Source organism: Papilio polytes, unplaced genomic scaffold, assembly GCF_000836215.1.
Source record: "Papilio polytes unplaced genomic scaffold, Ppol_1.0 DF823901.1, whole genome shotgun sequence".
Lineage (NCBI taxonomy): Eukaryota > Metazoa > Arthropoda > Insecta > Lepidoptera > Papilionidae > Papilio > Papilio polytes.
The window spans coordinates 1,574,212-1,596,186 of NW_013525303.1; the positions used below are offsets into that span (position 1 = coordinate 1,574,212).

Here is a 21,975-nt window from a genome sequence, read left to right on the forward strand (position 1 = left end):
TGGAGGGGCGCGGGAACTGCTCCGCTCCCGCGAGCGCCGCCGCTGGACGGACACCGGGACCGCTTAGACCTGGGGATCAACAAATATCATTATAGAAGAGCACAAAACTAGCACTGCTTGGATAGATAATACTCTGCTACTAAAAGCTAACAACACGAAGTAACTTACAACCTTTATGAGCTTGAGTTCAGATTACCTAATATCTAGCTTATCTATAATCTATACTCATATTATAAAGACGAAAAATTTGTATTTTTGTATGTATAGAAAGAACTCAAAATCCACTGGCCATATAAATGTCTCACCTAAGGTATTCTCCTTCCGATGTATGACCCTGGCCTGGGTCATGCTGCCGAAGGGGAACTCGCAGCGGTCGGAGGTCGGCGTGGGAATGTTCTGCGGTATCTTGCCGTCCATCGGGCAGACGGTGTTGGGCGACTTGAAGTTGTCCCGGGGAGTGGATGCCGAGGAGGAGGGCGTCTCTGATGATGACGAGCCCTCCCCCTCCGAGAGCAATCGCCCAATACCCCCCAGTCCAGCCAGCAACTCGGAGTTTGTTTGCCTTGACGAGTTGCCTTCTGTAATAATAATAATAAATAATGAATTAATGCTTTTGTAAATAATCCTCCTAAAAATAATTCGATTATTGACATCAGCTCACTACACTTCTCCATTGAGGGGCTCGGAACCTACCCTTAATTAGGGGAGACAAGGTCATAGTCAACCATGCTCGGCTGGTGCTGGTAGATTTAACACATATCTTAGAATTTCTTCGCCGATATGTGCAGGCAGCAAAATGTATTCCTTAAGCGTAATAACGTCGGGTAAATTATGTACATATAAAATTCGAAAATTGAAAATCACATTAGTACACCGGGATTCGTACCCAAGACCTTTAGATTACAAGTCAAGTTAAACCCCTGAGCCACCGACACTCTTGAGGATGTTAACAAATTAGTGAATCACAATAACAAGTTGAAGAAGACATTGTTTTATTCCTCACCATCGGTGTTATCGGTGTTGATCCTGAGCTCTGCGCCGTGCTGCAGCCGCAGCGAGACCGCAGCGTCGCCATCCAACTGCACCGAGAGTATGCCGAGCGCACGCAGCTGCGGCGCGCCGGCCGCCGCGAGCGCACGCAGCCGCGCTGCAGCCGCACGCGGCACCGACAGCGTCACGCGCACAGAGTTCCAAGGTTCCACCTGGAAATAACGCGACAGGACTTCAGTTGTGTATTCAAGATAGTATAACGTATTTCTATACATAAAAATGCTAGAAAAGTACAATTTTTAACAAAACAAAAGGTTTATTATTAGAGTCTTGAACATTGAAATAAAATAATAGGCCTACTAGATTTCGCCCGCGACTCTGCGTGGAATTGAAAAAGAAAGTGAGTGGACTATGTTCTTCCAGACTATCCTCTACATCTGTACCAAATTTCTTTGAAACCAATTATGTCGTTTTAGCTATCCATCTAAACTTTCGTATTTTAGATGGATGCATGGTATGATGACGTCACATATCACTATTTTACATACGAGTTGTGTTTCAGTGTAAAATGTCAGTTGTTTCGGCAGTAGAAAGCAATGGTAATGTAAATCTTAATAAAAAACATTTTTTATGTTTAAGAAAATGAATAATTTATGAAGCGTAATGTATTGAGAATAAATCGAAAAGGAAAAATGCGTAATTTCACCTTCCTTCCCGTCGGTGTAGTGAACTTTTTGACCTTTATTCGTGAGTAGACTTTTTTGTATTGTTTTTTTGTGAACTACAATATTGAGTTTGCTTGTATTCGTAAAGTTTAACAACGCCCTCAAGACCGTAAACTTTATTGAGGTGCCAGGGCTTAAAGAAACTAACATAATAAATTCTTTAAAATAAAGCATTTTTAAATAAACTAATTTAAGATGCTTTAAAAATTGCAATAAAGCATGACATGGCAAAATGGACATTTCCTTCTTGATAATTATTTTTCGAGGTCATTGACATATTATGATAATTACGAAATTATTTTTTAAAATATCTACCAACACCAAGTTTGTTTTCCCTCTTCCCCAATATTATATGCAAATCTTTTAACTTAGTAATAAAAAAATTTTAGTATCAAAACATATTTTTATCTCCGTCTTCCAGAGACAAAAGTATGCCTTCCTGCTGTCTTGAGTGAGACAACAATAAAAGTATTTCTACAGTGGAAACAATTCCTACATACTGCTTTGGACCAGAACTAGCATAACAACCGTAATTAGGGCCACATTAGCATCAGTGAATTAAATCCGTGACTGTAACCAAAGGCAAAATCGCAACAACCATGACGTCATCTGACGTCACTAAATTAAATTTTAAATTTGTTCAACATACTCATACAGCAATTATAAAATTCAAGATGGTCGAATTCTATTATTATAAACTCAAAATCCTAGAATAAGGAAGATATCACATAAACTGAGGGCTTATATAAGGTAAAAGATATACGAAGAAAGCCGCGCGAGGGGAATTCCATATTACAAGTAAACATGATTGTCTATAGAAAATCTCCTGTAACTCTAAGAGTTCTACTTATAAACTTATTCCCAAGCGGTCTAAACCATCTGAGTTCAACAAAGGATCCAAGCAGGAAAGTAGCCGGAGGAAAAAAATGTGGGATCACAACTTCTTGTAAATACTTGGAGAAGGGTGTTCATCAAAATCAATAATACATTGAAAGCGGCTCTACATGAAAAACGATTAGCTACAACTATCTCAAAGAGATACAAAAAATATATAGATTAAGCATAATTGAAACTTTACTTGAACATTTTTAAATAATCTCACTAACACTACCTGGTGTCTGATAGTCAAATTAATTCAAAAACTTAGAAGCATCTCGGCCAAAATAGACATTAAGATATTACCATACAAAGGTATTACCAGTGAAAAAATGTTGTTCCCTGGTTATTCTATATTTTTAATTATTTCATAAATATCTTTAATTATTAACCTCTTTCTATAAGAGAAGGGGGCAAACAATCGGCGGGAACACAGAGGTGGTCAATGACTCCCATGGACATGCAAGACCAGAGGAACTACAGATGCGTTGCCGGCCTTTTAGGAAATTGAAAGATCGCTTCTTGAAGGAGCCTAATTTGTGTTGGTTTGGAAATACCGCCGCGGACAGATCGTTCCATAACATGGCCTATTACTGTAATTATATATTTTTATTATTTACCTTATTAACTTTGAGCGTGTGCGGATGCGGCTCGGCGAGCAGCGCGCGCAACTCCCGTAGCAGGCGGCGCAGGCGCGCGGGGAAGCGCGGGTCGTGGAGGTCTCCCTCGCAGGTGACCACCACGCCGCACGAGCCCCCGCCCCCGCCCCCACCCGCCGAGCCTAGCCCATCGCTGTCCGCTGCCATGCTGTATGTAAAAAATAATATTATTTAATGCATTTTCAATCGCCTTATACGTGGCCTTGTTGAGGAAAATAACCCTACCTCGTGTTAGGGGTGAGAAGTCCTAAGACCTTTGCCATCTGGTTGCCAATACACCATAACAACCATGACTATAACAGTGAAAGACAATAGTTTAGCACATAATAAGACTGTTTTCTTTTTTTAAAAGACTAATGGCAACATTTTTAAAACAGTGTCTACAACAGCGGAGACTCAATAGTATGTAGACTATAAAATCTTATAATTTCCTGTAGTATTGTGGACTGGTATTTTGATATTGAAAATAATCATCAATAGCAATTATTATAAAAAGCATTTTTATATAAAACATTGTATGCTTCTATTTAATTAAAAAAAGCAAGGTCACTCAATAATTACATTAATAACCAATAATTTCTATCAATATAGAGAAAATTATTGTTATTGTGGCTCTGTACTTTTAATTATTTCCTTTTAGATAAAACATATGTCAATATATTAATTTACTAGTAGGTCCACACTTCAAACCAAAAACAAATGTAATAAAAATTTCTCTTAACCATGTTAAGTTCAACCTCAGCCTTATAATATTTAAATAAAAAAAAATAAAAAAAGATAGGTAAACCTTTCAGATTCATTCATTATTATTTAATCTTATATAACGTAATTGAGATTACATAAAATAAACTACAAAACTAGCAAACTAGTCTTGTTTCAATTTAATCACTATGTATGATTTTATCAAATTAAAAAGATTTTATAAGGTCTAGGGAGGTCCAAAGAGTATTTGCCTTTTTACTGGTTTGATATTATGGAACTTTTCTTACCAGTTAGTTCCTTTTTGGGCATTTTGAGCGACTTCCCAAAAGAAGGGGGTACTCAATTCATCTGTATGTTTTTTTTTGTTTACTGCCTGCCTAAAATTGTGTTAACCACAACCAGCATGCGCATATTTCTAAAAACTACAAAGACGATTGGTCTTTATTTAGGAATACACATATTATAAAAATGGAGTGTCTGTATGCAACATTGAAAATCTAATTTCGTATACATGACGTATTTGCGTTGCTGATAACGAAAAAACAATTTTTTTAGTCCAATTTAAATTGAACCCTACAATTTGGATGTTCATAATATGAGTTGACAGAAACTATGGAAATAACCAGAAAAAGTGGCAACAAATTTATGAATTTTCGTAACATTTAGTATCAGTATACAAACAAATCAAGCTTCAACGTAACATTATGGATTAGTCACCTTTTCTAATTTTAAATCCATTATTGCCATGTTCTTTATGTAATATTATTATAAAATTATTCATAGTGTGTATATAATGTACATAGATTATGCAACTGTAGCACAAATGGAGTAAGCCTCAAAGTACAATAGATAAAGACAGCAATAATATTTAGTAGTAGTATAGTTTATTAGGCAAAGTTAAAGTTTTTTTTTTAAATCTATTGTATTTTCTTCAACATCCACATGAATTACAAAAAAAAGATACCACAAACTGTATTATCTATTAATTTTTTTTATTCACTAATATGGCAATAATTAAAACTTTTCGATTTTCTTGACAAGAATAAAAATCAAATACATCGAAGCAGTGGTTCCCAAAGTGTGGATGGACACCCGAAGGTCCACAGCAACCTAGCAAGGGATACAATGGCGGGAAAAAATTAAACGTTCAAAAGTTAAAAAAAATTATAACAGAGGTTCATTGAAAAAAACTAAATTTTGGAAAGGGTTTAAGAAAAAAGGTTGGGATTCTCCACTTTAAATACTAGTAACATAAAAAACCTTATCTGCCTACCAATAAAAAGTAAATTAAATTATCATACTTTATTAGTGGGTTTACATTATTTTTATACACTCAGATCATCAGGCCTAGTTACCTCTAAAAGAAAATAATCTCTAATTCTCATTGAAAAACCGAGAACAATTTTTATTTGTACATAATTTAGAGCAATGGAAATTAATCATTTTACTTGATGTCAGTTCATCACAAATGTAATAATAACATTCATTGTTCTTACACATTTCTAACTTCACTATGTTTCATTCAATGTTTACTACAAGATTCTATCAAGTCAATGGGCAATTTAACCTTAACCTCAGTTTGTCTGACTCAAAAGTTTTGAAAACAATAACGGTGAGTCTGCACTGTTGTAATACCTGTATTCTAACATAGTTAAAATTCATGGTCTGTGTTATACTGTTGACATTTTACTAATGTATGGATGGATGGACATAAAAATGTTTGGCATTAAATTACTACTGAAGTGCTGGGATCTTGAAATTTGGAATTGAGATTACAGTCTAGGAGAGTGATTCCTAAAGTGGTTGAAATGGACCCCCTAGAGGTTAACAGAAGATGAAGGGGGTAAACGATGGTGGGAAATAGAATTTACAAGCTAAAAAATTCCAATAGAATTAGGTTCATTGAAAAACAGTTATTTTGTAAGGGCTCTATTAGAAAAAATGTATCTCTCTGGTCTAGGATATAAATTACCAAGGCTTTTTTTTTAATACATTCAGAAGTCACAGGCAACAGCTAGTGTACTTCCAAGTATAAGCAGAAATCAATACATAGTACAAATAAACTTATTTCATTGAAGTCCATTAGTTAATGACTATACAATCATGTTGCTAGAGTCAATGATCTATACCGGTCATGGTCAAGGGCCACCACATACATAAACATACATAGTTTGTGTGTAAGGTAATTATGTTAATTTACAATTATACTTGATTTCTTTGAATTTGATTGGTAATAAATCTCATCCCTATTCCTAGAAGTGATAAACAGTGCTGAATATAGTAATAAGTGAAACAATTACATCATACTAATATAATAAATGCGAATGTTTAGATGGATGGATGGCTAGAGTTTATAGACTAAGTGGTTGAACAGAAATTTGAAGATGAAATTTCATGTAGATTTAGAGGATAGTCTGGATGAACACATAGACTAATAATTTCAATAAGGACGGAGTTGCAGACGAAAGCTGTAATGTTATACTAAGTAGAGCATTAACATTAGTTTTTCCCCTATAATAGAGCACTTTTAAGCATGAAAATATTAAATTCCTTTTGCACATTATTTCTGTGTCTATTGACCTTAATATGTATAATATAGATATTTAATATTTACAGTAATATGAGTGAAAGTATGTAAACATTTTGAATTCACAAATATTAGTACACAATCTGATATCTAGTATTAAAATGCCTAAAATGTTGCTATCTCTATATCTTTTAGGAAGTTATAACAGTGTTTTTCAAGTTGTTTAAGTACTAGAAACTGACAGTTACTAAACATACTGTTGTAAGAGTATAATAGCTTTTGCCCACAACTTTAGATGTAGTGTTATTGTAGTAGTTCTAAGCACACTCGGAATTCTTTCACCTTTCTACCTACATCCTTTCAGTTCTACATCAATACCAAATGTCTACCAGATCTGTGCATTCTGGAGATATCCTTAACAAAAATCCGTCCAAATTTTTGTATTTTTGTAAATCTTACTAAAATTAGTAAGATGGAAAATGGTAATTATCAATCAAAGATAAAAATTCTCATTAACACAATCTGATAAAAATATCACAGTTTAGGCATACAAAAACATGCATTGTCATGGAATTTTAACTACTAAAATTAGTGTGAACTTTAACAGGGCCCAAAAATTATCAAATATATACTAAATATCCAATTTTCTCATAATATATAAAACAACCATAATTTGTTGGTTTTAAAATATGTTAATGTCTAAATACACTTAAAAATCAATATATTTTGATTTTAAAAGTTGTTTAAAATGTTTAAGACACAATAAGGATTAAAAATGGCATAAACATAAGTTTTTGCTTAATTGCAATTTTAAAATAATATTAATTAAATGACTAATGTTATTTTTTGACAGTATTAAATCTAATAGGGAATATTATACCTCTCTTTATTATTATTTTTACAAAACTATATCATAATAAACAAAACATACATTAGAAGAACCTAATAATTAATTAAATAGGCAGTTATTTTAGAAACCACACACATTGTGAGCGAGTTCCTGTTTTTACAGTCCTGACCACTGGTTGCTTGAGTTATCTGATTCCTAAGTTTGTGGTTCAAATTTTTTTGTTATAGGAATTTAATGTTTTTTTTATAAAGATATGTAAAATAAATGTAAAACATGTAAGATGTATGGAAATAAATAATTACTAATCATATTTGCCATTTTTAATTTTAATTAAACCTATTTAAATCTTGATATAAACAATAAAAAATTAATTAGTTTGGACAACCCAGTAGAAAACAAGGTTATGTTATGAAATCAACAATTATTCATTAGTAATTAAATTAAAATATTAAACTAAGCAAATTAAAACTTATTGCAAGTTTGTCAAAAAGTTTAAAACGATTCTAATAAAAATGTACTACCTAACCTAAAATATTTCAAAGAACTACGATTTTTATAAAATCGCTAATATTATTATTGTAATACGTCAATAATATACGCTAAAACAAAAGTTAATGACTGTGTAAATATATTTCGTTAAACGGAATATTTCATAGATCATCGACAAGGTCGTAATTTCATAAACTATGCCGCATGTTACACAACGAAAATATTATTATTTTACAAAATCAGTACTTTTATAAGTTGTTTGCCAAAATTGGGTTTCTTTTACGTCCTACACCGCGCGGTTTACACCACCGACCGATCTCCTGTCAAGCAATGTATCCATTTTGTAAGGACATCTATGTTTGACACCCCTCGAAATGTAAATAAACTAAAAAAAGCAACTCACCTATCATACAATGTCACATTCCGCTCAATAACACAAAATTTCTATTGTCTCGTGTCCCAAACCATCCTGGAAAATGAAGCTGAGCATTACAATCCGCCGGACGCAAGGCAATATCGGTCCTATGGGCACTTGTCCTGTCCACTACTTCAGCAACATATGATATTGGCCACTATTGTTCCGCCCCAGGTGTTCCCGGGGCACTGTCCACAACTTATTTTAGATTTTTCACATATAGTCACAAGCGTACAAATACGCGAATTTCAACACGAATCTAAACCACTGATTTATGTTCCAGTGACGCAAAGCTCATATATCGTGAAGAGCAGCAGCCATTTTGAAATGTACGGGGAGTGCAATCACGGCATGGAACAATCGTAATTTGTAGACGTTCTCGTCCTCTGCCGATATTCAATGATGTCGCTATGTACAAATCAGTTTAGGCATTTTCCATTTCCACACTTTAGGTCACAAAACTTCACTCCATATTCCTATTGAAACTGTCCAAAACAACCTAAGCGACATCCGATAATTCCAGCTTACCCCATTTGCATGACACACATAGAATTAAAAGAAAACACCCAAAACACATAAAATCGTACATAAAACGTATCGCGCCGAATCATAAGAAGTTAACGCATCTCATCAGTATAACAGTCCAGTAGTAAAATCGCTAAAAAGATTGGTATATATTTTACAAATAGTTATTCGGTACGAACAATAACAACGGCCGCCATTTGCAATTTTCAGCTTGACATGCGCATTGACTCGATGTAGACAACATACGTGGTATACTTTGAATGTAGTCCATTTAACAAACCAAAAATATCATCATTCGCAACAAGCAAAAAAATTAGTTTTAATTTAACTAAGTCAAATTAAGAGATACTAAAATTATACAGAATTAATGGTCACCCTAACTTCTGAATTTATTTATTTTTAACTTAATTAGTACGCCTTTACAAAGTTCCATCATGGAAAATTCATGCTCGACTGATGACTAAACCTGATTGGTGCTTATCATAATCTTCATATTCTTGTAAAAATATGAACAATTTCGATTGGTTCTCACCATGAAACGTGAGGACACGATTCACTTCCTGTTTTCTTGGCGATAATAAAAATAAATTTGAATATTATAACTTCATGGTTTTATTGAAGAAAAAAGTCTGTAGTTTTATCATAGCTTGACAAATTTGCAATACAACTAAGTTCCTAAATAAAACCATTTTATACATTTATGCAATGTTATTTCTGTGCTGGTATGGGTACTGATTGAAATAATCCCTTGCGAGCCATTTCATCTGCCCAGTCTTGGAATTCTCCTTTCCTAAAATAAAAACACGAGTTGTAGTTTAAACTCAGTAATATACAAAAAAATAAGCTAAGTCTTTGTCGAAATAGAGTTAAAAGGTGTTCTTATAAGCCAATAACGACCTATTAGGAAATGGAAAATAAGTCAGTGAGAAAATATCACATATGAAAGACAATCAAGAAAATTCTAGCAGTGTGTCAGTCTTTTTTCTTCATTTATAAAATAATAAGTAGATAATTACTTATTAGACCTTCGGTTATTACAATTACAACAGTTATCCAGGATAAAATTTCGAACGGTTAACCACCAAACATTAAGCAAAATACTGTTTTTGTTTATTTTAATAATACCTAATTGAATAATTACAAATATTGAAACTAATACTTTTTTGTTCTCAAAGATGTACAACCTAGTTTGATGATATCTGTATTTTGGAAAATGAATGTAGTGCTGTAATTGTTATGCAGTCTGTATTTTACAGAAGTAGAAAATTGCTTGTGCTTTGAAATATTGTTGAAGTGAAAGTAATTGATAACAAAAACCTTTTTACAGTAAAAGTAAATGAAGTATATCAAGTTTATTTAAACCAATTATCATCGGTGTTTTGGTGAAGGTAATTTTATATAGTATTGGTCTAAGCTTAGCTATGTCAATTTTGTTATTTTGTATAATTTTGAATTACAGCATTCGTATTTACTAAACATTAAATAATTTCGATAAATACGCTTTAATACACTGCTAAAAATTACAAATATGTTTTACGAGTTATCGTCAAAAAGGTTTTATTGATTCCATAGCAGTAACAAATATTTTTTTAATTAAAATGCCTATAAAGATGCTACTGTCGTTTTGTTTTATCATTCATAAACTTATTTTTTAATTTACTTAAGGGCTACGTTAATGAATCAGCCAACCAACACTAAATTAATAGCTTAAATAGGTGGCTGTTTCAACAGTTTTTAAATTTGAATTTAGAATATTGTTAAAACTGTGGTCAATGATAAGCCCGTAGAGAAAGTCATGTTTTGTACTAACTCATTTACTTATTACTTATGATATTTATTTAGAAATGAGCTAATAGAGGTTTAGGAATTATTCGAAAGTCAATTAAATACTTACTCATAGAATTCACGATACTTTTGTCTCCTCGGCAAACCAATAAAGAAATATACTGATGCACCACTTAAAATCGAGAGCAATATAGCTTGAGTCAGTATACGTTTTGTCTGAGCCCAGTGCAACCCTCGCATTACAGGCTTCACCAGACAGGGAGGCTTTAGTGGTGGAGGAGGGCAGTCCCGTGGTGGACATATAACCGCTGAAGGCTTCACACATGTAGACATCTTGTTGGCTATAAATAAAAAAAATCTATGCAAAAAAAGTATGTGTGGAATAGAATATGGGTTGTGTCCTTTGATCTCTTTTTTATGTTCTAAATTTTTACATGGTCACAATAGACAAAAATATTTGGTGATTTATATGCCAATTATTATATTAGATTAGATAGATTAGAAAATCTAAAGTAAGAAGCCTATGTGTTCTTCCACACCATGTACTATATCAAGCCAAATTACATCACGATCTATTGAGCCCTTCTGGAGATAGCTTCTAACTAATATCCATCCATCTAATTTTTCTCATTTATAATGTTAGTAAGAAGTAATATTTGGTGTATAAATGGCTACAATACTACAAACTATGTTAAGGTTTAACTGGCAGATAGTCCATTTATTATCTATTTCTAGTTTAAATAGATATGTGTACATTTTTAAATTGTGAAAATAATATTCACAGAAACACAAATGAAAAATGGCTCAAAGTTCTCACGGAGGCAGCCATCGGCGCAGCCGCGATCCCGAAGGCTCCATGCGGTACACAAATACAGATTGGGAAGCGAAAGAGGCACTCTACCAACGAGAATTAGACGAGGCTCGAGCCAGAGCCTCTCAAATGGAGAAGACTATGCGCTGGTGGTCAGATTGTACAGCAAACTGGCGGGAGAAGTGGTCTAAAGTACGAAACGAACGTAACAAATCCAGAGAAGAAGCGAAACAATTGAAAAACAAAGTCGACATACTTACAAAAGAATTAACAACTTTGAGAAGTGAAAATCATGATTTGGAACAAAATTTAACAGAACTCAAAAGAGATAATGAGAAGCTTCTAAGTATTGGAGAAAGCAGAATAGTATCTGGAGATCTTACGACTGATGATGGAGTAGAATTACGAAGAAAAAATGTAGGATATGTTTCTCCAAACGAACCGTCTGTAAGACAAAGAGCTTCATTAGATTCTCACAAATTTTCCAACATGGATAATGTTCTCGCGAATAAATTGAGCGAAATGAGACTACGATTAGACGATACGTTTAAAAATCTACAAACAGAAAAGGATCAAAAAGCATTTTTACTAGCTAAAATAGAAACTTTGACTGCTGAATTGCATAATGCAAAAATGGAATTAACACATAGTGATAGAACTCTAGGTTCTACAGACTCTAGTCACAGTGAGGTTGAGAGATTACAAAACGAATTGCAAGATGAGATTGCAGCTAAACAAGTACTGGAAGAGAAGATGGCGGAGCTTAAAATGGAAATAGAAAGATTGAAATCAGAGAATAACATACAATGGAGTAAAAGGGAACTTTTAGAAACTGAGAATATAGCTATTTTGCGTGAAAATAAGAAATTGTACAGTCAAGTATGTGAATTAAGGGAGCAAATACATAAATTGAATAGAATATCAGATGGCAGCGCTTATGGTATAACGGGTGACCATTCAAGAGTCAGTTCAAATGTTCTATATGTAAGGAAAACAAGCATAAGTCCCAGATCACATGAATCCAGTAATGGTTCCTCGGAAGCGAATCTCGCACAATTCGACACAAAAACAAATACATCTGGTGAAGAGGATGAGTTAGCGATAGTTGAGAGAGGTGAAAATTGTTAAAAAATAATATATAAATATTTACCTCTATTTTTCACAATATAAGATTGAAATGAATCCTAGTAATGTCACAATTTTTTAAAACAATTGGCTGTCACAAATTAAAATAAAACAAAAAAGAATAGTGTAGTAAAATCAAAAAGGTTTGTTGTTTTAACCTTTTTAATGCAGCTTGCTAAAACATTTTATACAAGAGCTTTAATAATTACAGGATTAAATAAACGGCAGTCTTAAAATTAATTACAAAATAATGGAGGAGACGCATAGAAAGGGGAAATGTCCTTTTTATGTGTGTTTCTTCCTCCGTCAAGTAAAGGTAGACTACGCATCTGCAATTGTGGATGTTTATGGGCAGCAGTCGCTTTACATTTTGGTGGATTCAGGTGGCCGCTTGCTCATTTGCCACCTTATTTTATAAAAAGAACAAATCCAAAAAAAACTTGATAATAGTAAAGCAAAGCATTTTTAAGTAAGGGCCAAATAAATTTGACACAAAAAATTCAATTGTTTAATTTTTATTATAGTTTTAAAATGAACTAAAATTACATACAAGCTTTAACAGATGTGGATTTTTTAAAAGTATTGAAATGTTTTACTATATGCTGCTTTTTTTAAGAATAGTTTTTATATATTTTCTTCAAGACTTCAAACATATATGAAATTAATTTTTGTATAAGCACATTCCACATATTTCAAATTGAATAGGTCAACAATATGGTACTTTTTCAATTACTGATACTACATATATTTGACCCTAGGTTTCCACTGCAGAACTAACCAAATTAACATTTTTCTTGTTTTATTATGGTAGTGGGTACCTGCACTTAGCACCTTATAAGTGTTGGGTCTAATATCTAAATATTTTTTCTACATTCCTGCCATATCTTAACTATCCGGACGCATAACACATATGTAGTTAAAATGTTAGTGTAGTTTAGAGTATGTTTCTGTATGTTAGTGGTTGTTGATAATTGTGATAGTCTAGTTTTTAAAAAATAACTAATAGAAAATAATCAGTGAACGGAAACAGTTTAGTGCATATTTGCAGTGTACTGTATGCTTGGGACGTCGGCTCCCGTCGGTGGCTCAGATACGAGTGACTTGCTGGCATGACACCATGACAAGTAAACAGTGTGGCCATACACTACATGCAGTAAATTAAAACTTTTAAACAATTAATTTGTCTGTAACTCGAAACTATATTTTCTTGTTTGTTTTTCACATAATAAAGGAAAAATATATAGGCGGACAAATAAATTGTATTACTCAGCATGCTTCTTAGTTAAGAATTTTATTTATTGCTTTACTTGCCCTCAAGGACTATTGTTGTATAAAACATTTCAAATATCTTGTCAGCTCAAGGTTTACAGCGACATCTACATAGTGATCTACATTAGTGATGTTCCGAGCCGATAAGATACTTGAAAAAATGATTTCAATTCTTTTTTCATTGTAATAAGATCTTATGTTAACATTAATACTAGTCTTATAATCAAATGAATTTATATTTTGTCATTCATCACAATTTTATCATAAAAAGTTTTTATTTTACTTTAAAAATAATTAACTCTATTATAGGCCTTTTAAATCTACACTAATCGACTGTTTAAACATAAAATGACTAATTACAATTAAAAAAAATGTATTTCCAACTGTAATAACTTTTGTAAAATTGATTGGCGATCTCATTTTGTTTATGCAATGATCGAATAAATTCATTTACCAATAATGATTTATTTTATTTCTTATGCATAACCTCAAAAGTAGGTAAAAAATTGCCCATTTCTATTTATCTAAACTTGCAACTTTTAATGTCCCCAAACGGCTCAATCTTGATCTCAATTGTCTATTTTTTAATGTTCTCATTTTTTCCTTTTTAACCCTTTTCATTGGTACGGTTAGTGTTTTGACTACAGTTTGATTTGACTTTGAGGTCATCTCATTTGATTCACCCTCGTTAATTATCTCTATTTCATATTCTCCAGTATTATTTATTAATACTGGTAAAGATTTGACTATTGGAGTTTCTGTTATATTTTCATTATCACTTGATTCACAATCAGAATATGATATATGTAATTCTATATCAGCTTCGTCTTCACTTTTCACATCCGTTTCGTCTTCGTTTTTTTTTATTTTTTTACTTTTATTCTCGTTAGGTGATGGTTGTCTTTTTTTATTTGAGTCACATTTTTCCAATTGTTTACCACTACATGCAACACCCTTACGCTCTTCTTGTTTCGTTTTTGTTACTTTTTTTCTGAAAATACAATCATATTATAAATGCGAAAGTTTAGATGGATGTTTGTTAGAGTTTGTAGTCTAAACTGCTGAACGGATTTCGATGAAATTTGGCATAGATGTAGGGGATAGTCAGGAATACATAGGCTTTTCACTTTTGTTTGTAATTACAGCCTTATTAACGTTATCTGTTAAGAGTCTTAAGTTCTAATTTCTATTTATTTTTACTATAAACAAATCTTTAAAAATTGATCAGTGACAGAGAACTTCAAGAAATTAGGCTCTCACATATAACAAAATTGGAGTGTCTTTGTAATATCAAAAGAAAAATTCTCGATCGCGTAAAAATGATGTATTTGTCTGTCTGTCTGTCCACAAGCCGCATTAGTTCCGATTAATCTCCGAAACGGCTGGGCCGATTTCGACAGGACTTTCACGGAATCGTAGCTGACATGGACATATTCCATAGACAAAGTTGCGGGCAACAGCTAGTCATAAATGGACTATAGTTTGTAGTCAACATTAAAAATTAAACCAAGAAATCCTGTACATTACCTATTGTCAACTCCTGTAAGGTGTTTTAATGGATTCACAACTTCTTTCATTGCTTTCATTTTAATTTCTTCCACTGAATTCAAATGTGTCTTTTCAGTTTTCACATTATCTTCATCTAAAATACACAATATGTTATTTTATGTATATTATATTAAACAAAATTTATTTAGTTTAGTTAAAAAAAATAATTCATTGTTTTAGAATACTTATATAGATGGTGGAATAAATACGAGTCTCGGTAACTTGGGTTTCTTGTTTATTAATTAAGGTTAAATTATTTTAAACCTTAATATAAATAATTGTTTATTTTTAAAGTGAAATAAACAGTGTATTTAAAATTTTAATACATACTGATATCGTCGTCGTCATCTTGGAATCCACTTAAGAGATTTTTAAGTGAGTAACTTAATTCGTCTGATAAATTTTCATCAATATATTGAAGACTTTGATCCACACAACCAGGGCCTGTAAAATACAGAAATCGATTAATACAGTAGGACCTCGATAACTCAAACCTTGGTAAAATAAAAATCTCTATTACTTCAAAAAATAATATGTTCCCTTCCAATAAGAGCCCAAAACCTATATAGCATAGACCCTTGATAACTTAAAACCTGTATAACTTAAAATATTTTGTGTTTCCCTTGGACTTTAACTTATTGAGGTATCTACTGTACAACATATCGGTTATAGTGACCTTTTTTTTATAAGATAGCAAACGAGCAAGCGGCCACCTGAATCCACCGAAATGGAAAGCGACCGCTGCACATAAACATCCGCAATTACAAATGCGTTGCCTACCCTTAATTGACGGAGGAGACGCACATAAAGAGGACATTTTCCCTTCCTACGAGTCCCCTCCACCGTCAAATACCATATAATGATAATAACATACCCATAACTTCCGCTTTTGCCTCAGTATATTTCTTTGTGATAACTCCGATCTCCCTAATGAGGTCCAGTTCTTCAGTCTGTTGATAGAATACACCCCTACATCGCACCCCCCTCACACTGTCTAAACTTTTAAATCCTAAAAAGTATCATAAATTGTTATTTTATTTATCTTATAACAAGATAAATAAAACAGATTCTTCATTTTCAAACAATGACCCATGGAACTTTGATTTTTTATAACAAGAAACTAGAATTCACCAACTTCCAAGAACTAACTAATATTGCGAATACTCGAGGTAAATGCCTCATAAAAAACAATTGTTATGCAATTAAAAAAAAAACAAGACGAAACAGAACTTTGGGTTACAATTTGCGCTTATTTGGAATTTTACTAAACAAACTTTACCATCCAAATATTTCTTAATAGCTGGCTCCATGCCTCTTTCTCTCTCCGCAGCGTGAAACTGACAAGGTCCTTTAATAAGCACAGATGCCAGTATATATAAAACATCGTACCGTTTCTCTCTTCTAGCAACTGTCTCTATACGTTGAATTGCTGGAATATCTTCAGGTACAAGACGTAAAGATGCGAAATTTTGAAATGGTTGTAAATGCATTAAACTATACACTAAGAACAGACCGGCCACTGACTCCTGTAAAGATAAATTAGCTTGTATCTAGAACTTTCTTTGCAGCAAATTGAAAAATCTAGTAGTAAATATAGCCTGCTAGATTTCGCATAGATTTAAAACAAAACTAGGTAGCCTATTTATTCTTCTAGACTACCATGTACATGTATGGTAAATTTTATAGATGCTACATACATCTGAATTTTCATGTTTATAATGTTGATACTTTTCAAGTGATAAGGTTTCTAATAACAAGAGAATATTTAAGATAGGATCGGTATTTGAATTTAAAGTAAAATACCACCTTTCCTCTTCATACTTTGCTTTTAATTTCTTTTGATGTGGGTTTTTATTAATGGAAGGAAGTAAGGCAATACCTCAAATATAGTTGTATCAGCAACCATGTAATGCTTAGCTATGTGCAACACTTCTTCTGATAGCTCCGCTATTTCCGCCGCTGAGGTCCGTCCTCTGTAACATAAGATATAAATATGTATAATATAAATAATTGTTTCATAATACAGTAGAATCTCGATAAGTTAAAGTCCAATGAAAACACAAAATATTTTAAGTTATGGAGGTTTTAAGTTATCAAGGGTCTATGTTGTAGAGGTTTTGGGTTCTGATGGGAAGGGAACATATTAATTTTTTGAAGTCATAGAGGTTTTTAAGTTACTAAGGTTTGAGTTATTGAAGTTCTACTATATGTGATATATTTGATTTTATATGATAGAAGCATGGTTCGCACTTTTTCAGTACAGGTGGACAGTTGTGATGGCCAGTTATAGATTGTATAGACTCTCTGCCAGTTAATTGACAGTCAAGTTATTGAAAGCTATTTACCAACTGTACTGGCCAAGTGTAATCCACACATTCAGGATGGTAGCAATTGAATCATATGGTATGGTAGACATTTTATAATTACTATATGGGTTTTTATGCTTATTGATCATCTGTATATCTTATTATTGCTGTTCATTAGTACATCAATACGGCAGTTAGTGTTTTATTACGTCACTTTTTATTGTATAGTGACAAATGAGCAACATCCACCACATTTTGCTAATGTAAAGAAGTGATATATTCACAGATGCCTTCCTTACCTTAAATCAACTGAGGAAGAAAGAAATGTAGAAAAAATCACTTACTGATATAAACACCCCATGTTCATTTCCTTCCAAATTCTACAGAACATGTGGTACTCCAGTATATCATGTCGCACTACACACTTTTGTATCAAATTCTCGCAGTCATCTTGGAAACCATCAGCAATATACACATGGCATATTGGATTTCCATCTATAACAATAAAAATTCTTCTTAACAAAGTTATCTCATTTAATACATTGTTAAGAATTACTAATAATTATATCCTGCCTCTATATACGGCATATACTTTTTTTTCATCGAGCTCATAATATCGCTCATTAAATTAAATTACAATAATATATTTTGTAATACTTTCTACTTACATATTTTACTCGTATTTGGTAAGTTAAACGTTTCATAAACTGAACTCGACATTGTCGTATTGTAGTATTTAGTCTATAGAAGGTTGTATTAACGATTTATGTATTATTTATTACCAATACAAAAACAATATTTTAAAAATGTGTAATTTGCCACCGCCGCCATATGCAATTATCCAAAGAGTAGAAAACTAACAACTAAAGATATTGACAGAACTTTTGACATTTTACTCTTAGAAATAGAGATAAGAAATACAGTAACAGATTATACACCAACCTATGTTTTATTTTTTTTATATTGAGAATTTTAGATTTCTGAAAAACCACGTCAGAAACATGGAGCGCAAGTTCGGATTTTTTTGTTGGGTGCATTAATCGACAGGAATTTTCCCATAGGGCCAATCGATCAATAGAATCAGAAAAATTAGAGGATCACTATAAACTCGATCTTTCCTATATTATGTGATATCCAATGATCTGTAATGTTACTAAGAGCAAATAGAAGTTACTTCAACGTTTTCTCCAAATCGAAAATAAAACTATTAATAAAATTACAGGCAAAGTTCAAACATTTATTTGACTACAAAACACTAACCTCTTACATAATACATACATTGGTTTTTAATGCACAGGTAACATTCAATGAATAAAACACTGTTATGCTTACGATTATTTAATTGATTGAATACGATTTTAGAAATCAAACTAGCGCATCTGCGGTCTTATTCAATCTTTGTACATTCAGTACAGAAAGGAACAAATTGACAACGAAATGCTGTGCGGCTGTCGAGATGCTAATTATTGTAATCACTACTATAACGTTAAACTAAAATCGACGTTTAGAGAGGTGACTTCTCGATAAGTTTGTACCAGTGACCGCACTCGCAGCGGCGTGGGTGGTCCTGGAAATTAAAAAAAACTTATCTAGGGTTAAGGATTTCAAAATATTTTTTTCATTTATTTCAATCAGTGAAAAACTAATTATTACTAAGGTGTTAATGCTTAAAATTGCTCAATGCGTAAGTTTTACGTTTACTATATAAGGGGAAAGAAATTGTATTTTTGTATGTTACTAATAAACTAAAAAAACTACTGGACCAATTTAAAAACTATTATATAAACAACAGAGGAGCAAGCAAAAATTAATCTATTGTTAATAACAAGAGGAATATAATAAATTTTGTAAAAACATGTGTATTGTTTTATTCTAAGTCACGACAATGCAAAAACTTACACATAAATTTGTAATTATTTACATTCTTATGTTACATAATAATTGCTCTTAGATATGTACATAAGCATTTAAATGCTTATTAGATGACTTGAAGATTGAAAGAAAAGTCAAATTCCTAAACTTTTAATAATACTAGCTGTTGTTTGTGACTTCTCCTGTGTGTAATTAAAAATTATAGCCTGTCATTACAGATAAATTACCTTTCTTCCACCATTTTTTTTTGGCCTAGTAGTTTTTATGTGAATCAAATACAAATATCCAAAAGTACAATTTCTATTTTACAATATCAGTATAGAAATAGATTATAAGACTATAGAAAACTAGCTTTTCCCATGTGGCTTTATCTTTGTGGAATTATAAAAAAAATATTTTATTGCTTACATTTGTCAAATTCTTAATTGCAAATGTCAAAATACCAATTACCTTACTATGGCAATTTTGCTTTCTTGATGTTGGCAGCAACTTGTGGTCTCTTACCCACATTAGGGTTTTTATTAAAATATTTATCCCCTAAGTTTAATGGCGTTGAAATATATAGCCTAAAGTGTGACGTAAGTGTAGGGCTTTTTATTAAAAAAAGAATTATTCAAAAATATGGTGTAATTGCTGACATTTTAGGCAACAAAGAAGTGTGTGTTTACACTTTATTATAATAGTATAGAAGTATAGATTATAGCTTACCTTATGTACCCAAAGCCAGTTGATAGCTGTTGAGTGTTCTTCACCTGAAAAATTAAATATTGTGATTAAATGATTTACTATTACATAACTAAACACTGCTAACATCTATCTCTGTTTTTAAGAAAAAGAATAAGTGAGATAACAATAATTTTCTATTTCAGCTGCAAAAAACATTATATAATTAAATAATGTATGTTTGCAATTCCTTAACATTTCTTAATTTACTTATACAGCAGATTTATGAGTAATATTACATATAATAATAATTAGTTCTTATATTAAAATCTTAGTTGTAATAACTTAAAAATGCACAAACAAAAAAAATTAAATTGTTTTTACTTAAGAGAAAAATAATTACAATAGGAAAGGATATAATACTGAGAAAATTACATAGAACATCCATAACTAATGTGCAATCAAGTTGATGTAGAATGTGGATGTATGGATGATTCTAAGAGAAGTCTGTTTCTGCTGGTCCCATTGAGTGTACACTGTATATGTGATTTATATTAACTTACATATGCAGCCAACAATACGCGCATCGAAACAGGATGGAACAAGTGTGGGGTCCTGGCGTGTGCCTGCAGCCTTCTTGAGCATCTTCATGTTAAAGGGATCATCGTTACCAGCTTGTAATGCTAGCAGTTCCTTCTTCTCTAGACCAGTAGCATGCTCCATGGGATCAGACATCACTGTAGAATAATAAAGAAGATTAATATTTTTCTAGTTCATAATATTTATTGATTAAAAAATATTTAATATTTTTATTAGTTCATAAATAATTTCTCCTTATTAAGAACATTTTAATTTTCTCCCAAAATGTTGTTAAAAATATGATTATTTAGGTTAGTGTTTTTACATAACTATTTTAGTTTGAATCATATAAAGAAGTATTTAATCTACACATGAAAACTGTTATTAAAAAATTACCAGATTATAGAAATTTGTTAACTATGTTTTATACACGTAAATCGAATTGTTATCAAAAGATATTTATGTCGATTTCGTGATAACATTTCTAACCTATAACATATAGCATAAATAGAGTAATTTGATTAAAATATTGAACAAAACGCATCAAGTCTTTTGTAAATTAAATGCATTTCAGCTGATATACATAGAACTTTTTCAATAAGGAACTATAAAAATCAATAAAATGTGGTTTACATGACGTTTAGCTGAAGGACAAGTTTTTTTTTCATGATTAAGTAACTGTCAATCGGTAAAATTTTAAAACATAATAAATATTAACAAAAATTGATAAGTGTTGTATAATTTTAAAAGGGAATTTGTTGTTTTATTATTTTTATTGGAAAATTTGACATTACGTAACTAAAATTTGACAGGTAAGGAAAACTGAAATAAATAAATTGTATTCTTACTTTTGTCAGCATATCCCCGTCGGGCAGTGGATAAAATAAGATTTTTGCAGGCATTTGCGCGAAATATTTGTCTGCACAAGGAAGCCATGGTTAGTAAACGTTTCACAATTTTATCACTAGACCGCTTCTCACGGCAGCAAGTGGAAAAGATTGTCTCTGGTGTTGCAACACCAAAAAACCTTAAAAAGACAATCGGTGTTAATGTTGCACTCTTTACGGGAAAATTTATTCGGCACCATTCACACAACTCGCTTTAGTTTTTAACTGGAAAATATTCACTGATACAAAATACTAATTAAAAACAGCGTAAAAATATAATATATGAAATAGTTGGGTTTAAATGAGTCAACTCTGTAGTACTACTTCCATTCTAATCCTTTCTCCTTTCTTCTATTATAAACCCTCATGCTC

At 32.0% G+C, this 21,975-nt stretch overlaps 4 protein-coding genes across 4 annotated transcripts in view; 1 reads left to right on the forward strand and 3 right to left on the reverse strand.

Annotated features, from left to right (window-relative positions):
- Positions 1-13,043, reverse strand: part of LOC106102816 — a 24,759-nt gene extending 11,716 nt beyond the window's left edge. Inside the window, exons 1-8 of the mRNA XM_013282401.1 lie at positions 12,505-13,043; positions 10,653-10,884; positions 8,222-9,548; positions 3,476-3,543; positions 3,212-3,398; positions 1,004-1,202; positions 306-578; positions 7-69 (exon numbers count right to left, since the gene is read on the reverse strand). Coding sequence (XP_013137855.1) covers positions 7-69; positions 306-578; positions 1,004-1,202; positions 3,212-3,398; positions 3,476-3,513 — 760 coding nt within the window. The 5' untranslated portion in view covers positions 3,514-3,543; positions 8,222-9,548; positions 10,653-10,884; positions 12,505-13,043. The remainder of the gene's footprint in view (positions 1-6; positions 70-305; positions 579-1,003; positions 1,203-3,211; positions 3,399-3,475; positions 3,544-8,221; positions 9,549-10,652; positions 10,885-12,504) is intronic.
- LOC106102872 (coiled-coil domain-containing protein 102A) lies at positions 9,998-12,498 on the forward strand. The gene is made up of 2 exons (XM_013282468.1): positions 9,998-10,146; positions 11,328-12,498. Exon 2 carries the CDS (start codon positions 11,343-11,345, stop codon positions 12,480-12,482), a length of 1,140 nt encoding a protein of 379 aa, XP_013137922.1. The 5' UTR covers positions 9,998-10,146; positions 11,328-11,342; the 3' UTR covers positions 12,483-12,498.
- A 1,039-nt stretch (positions 13,044-14,082) lies between the features above and the next one.
- Positions 14,083-18,434, reverse strand: LOC106102871. Its single transcript, XM_013282467.1, has 8 exons — positions 18,271-18,434; positions 17,947-18,097; positions 17,176-17,269; positions 16,576-16,822; positions 16,171-16,305; positions 15,627-15,740; positions 15,276-15,390; positions 14,083-14,739 (listed from the first exon to the last, which is right to left on the reverse strand). The coding sequence occupies exons 1-8, from the start codon at positions 18,320-18,322 to the stop codon at positions 14,265-14,267; spliced, it is 1,383 nt and encodes a 460-aa protein (XP_013137921.1). The 5' UTR covers positions 18,323-18,434; the 3' UTR covers positions 14,083-14,264.
- A 379-nt stretch (positions 18,435-18,813) lies between these two features.
- LOC106102873 (cytochrome c oxidase subunit 5B, mitochondrial-like) lies at positions 18,814-21,739 on the reverse strand. Its single transcript, XM_013282470.1, has 4 exons — positions 21,565-21,739; positions 20,701-20,874; positions 20,183-20,226; positions 18,814-19,169 (listed from the first exon to the last, which is right to left on the reverse strand). Exons 1-4 carry the CDS (start codon positions 21,650-21,652, stop codon positions 19,107-19,109), a joined length of 369 nt encoding a protein of 122 aa, XP_013137924.1. The 5' UTR covers positions 21,653-21,739; the 3' UTR covers positions 18,814-19,106.
- Positions 21,740-21,975: the final 236 nt, after the last annotated feature.

Coding starts and splice junctions, on each gene's coding strand:
- LOC106102873 (XM_013282470.1), bottom strand. CDS start 21,652: ATGGCTTCCTTGTGCAGACAAATATTTCGCGCAAATGCCTGCAAAAAT. Junction 20,875..21,564: donor ACGGGGATATGCTGACAAAA/GTAAGAATACAA, acceptor ATTATTCTACAG/TGATGTCTGATCCCATGGAG. Junction 20,227..20,700: donor GCGTATTGTTGGCTGCATAT/GTAAGTTAATAT, acceptor TTAATTTTTCAG/GTGAAGAACACTCAACAGCT.
- LOC106102872 (XM_013282468.1), top strand. CDS start 11,343: ATGGCTCAAAGTTCTCACGGAGGCAGCCATCGGCGCAGCCGCGATCCC.
- LOC106102871 (XM_013282467.1), bottom strand. CDS start 18,322: ATGTCGAGTTCAGTTTATGAAACGTTTAACTTACCAAATACGAGTAAA. Junction 17,270..17,946: donor AACATGGGGTGTTTATATCA/GTAAGTGATTTT, acceptor CTTATGTTACAG/AGGACGGACCTCAGCGGCGG. Junction 15,741..16,170: donor GGCAAAAGCGGAAGTTATGG/GTATGTTATTAT, acceptor TGTATTTTACAG/GCCCTGGTTGTGTGGATCAA.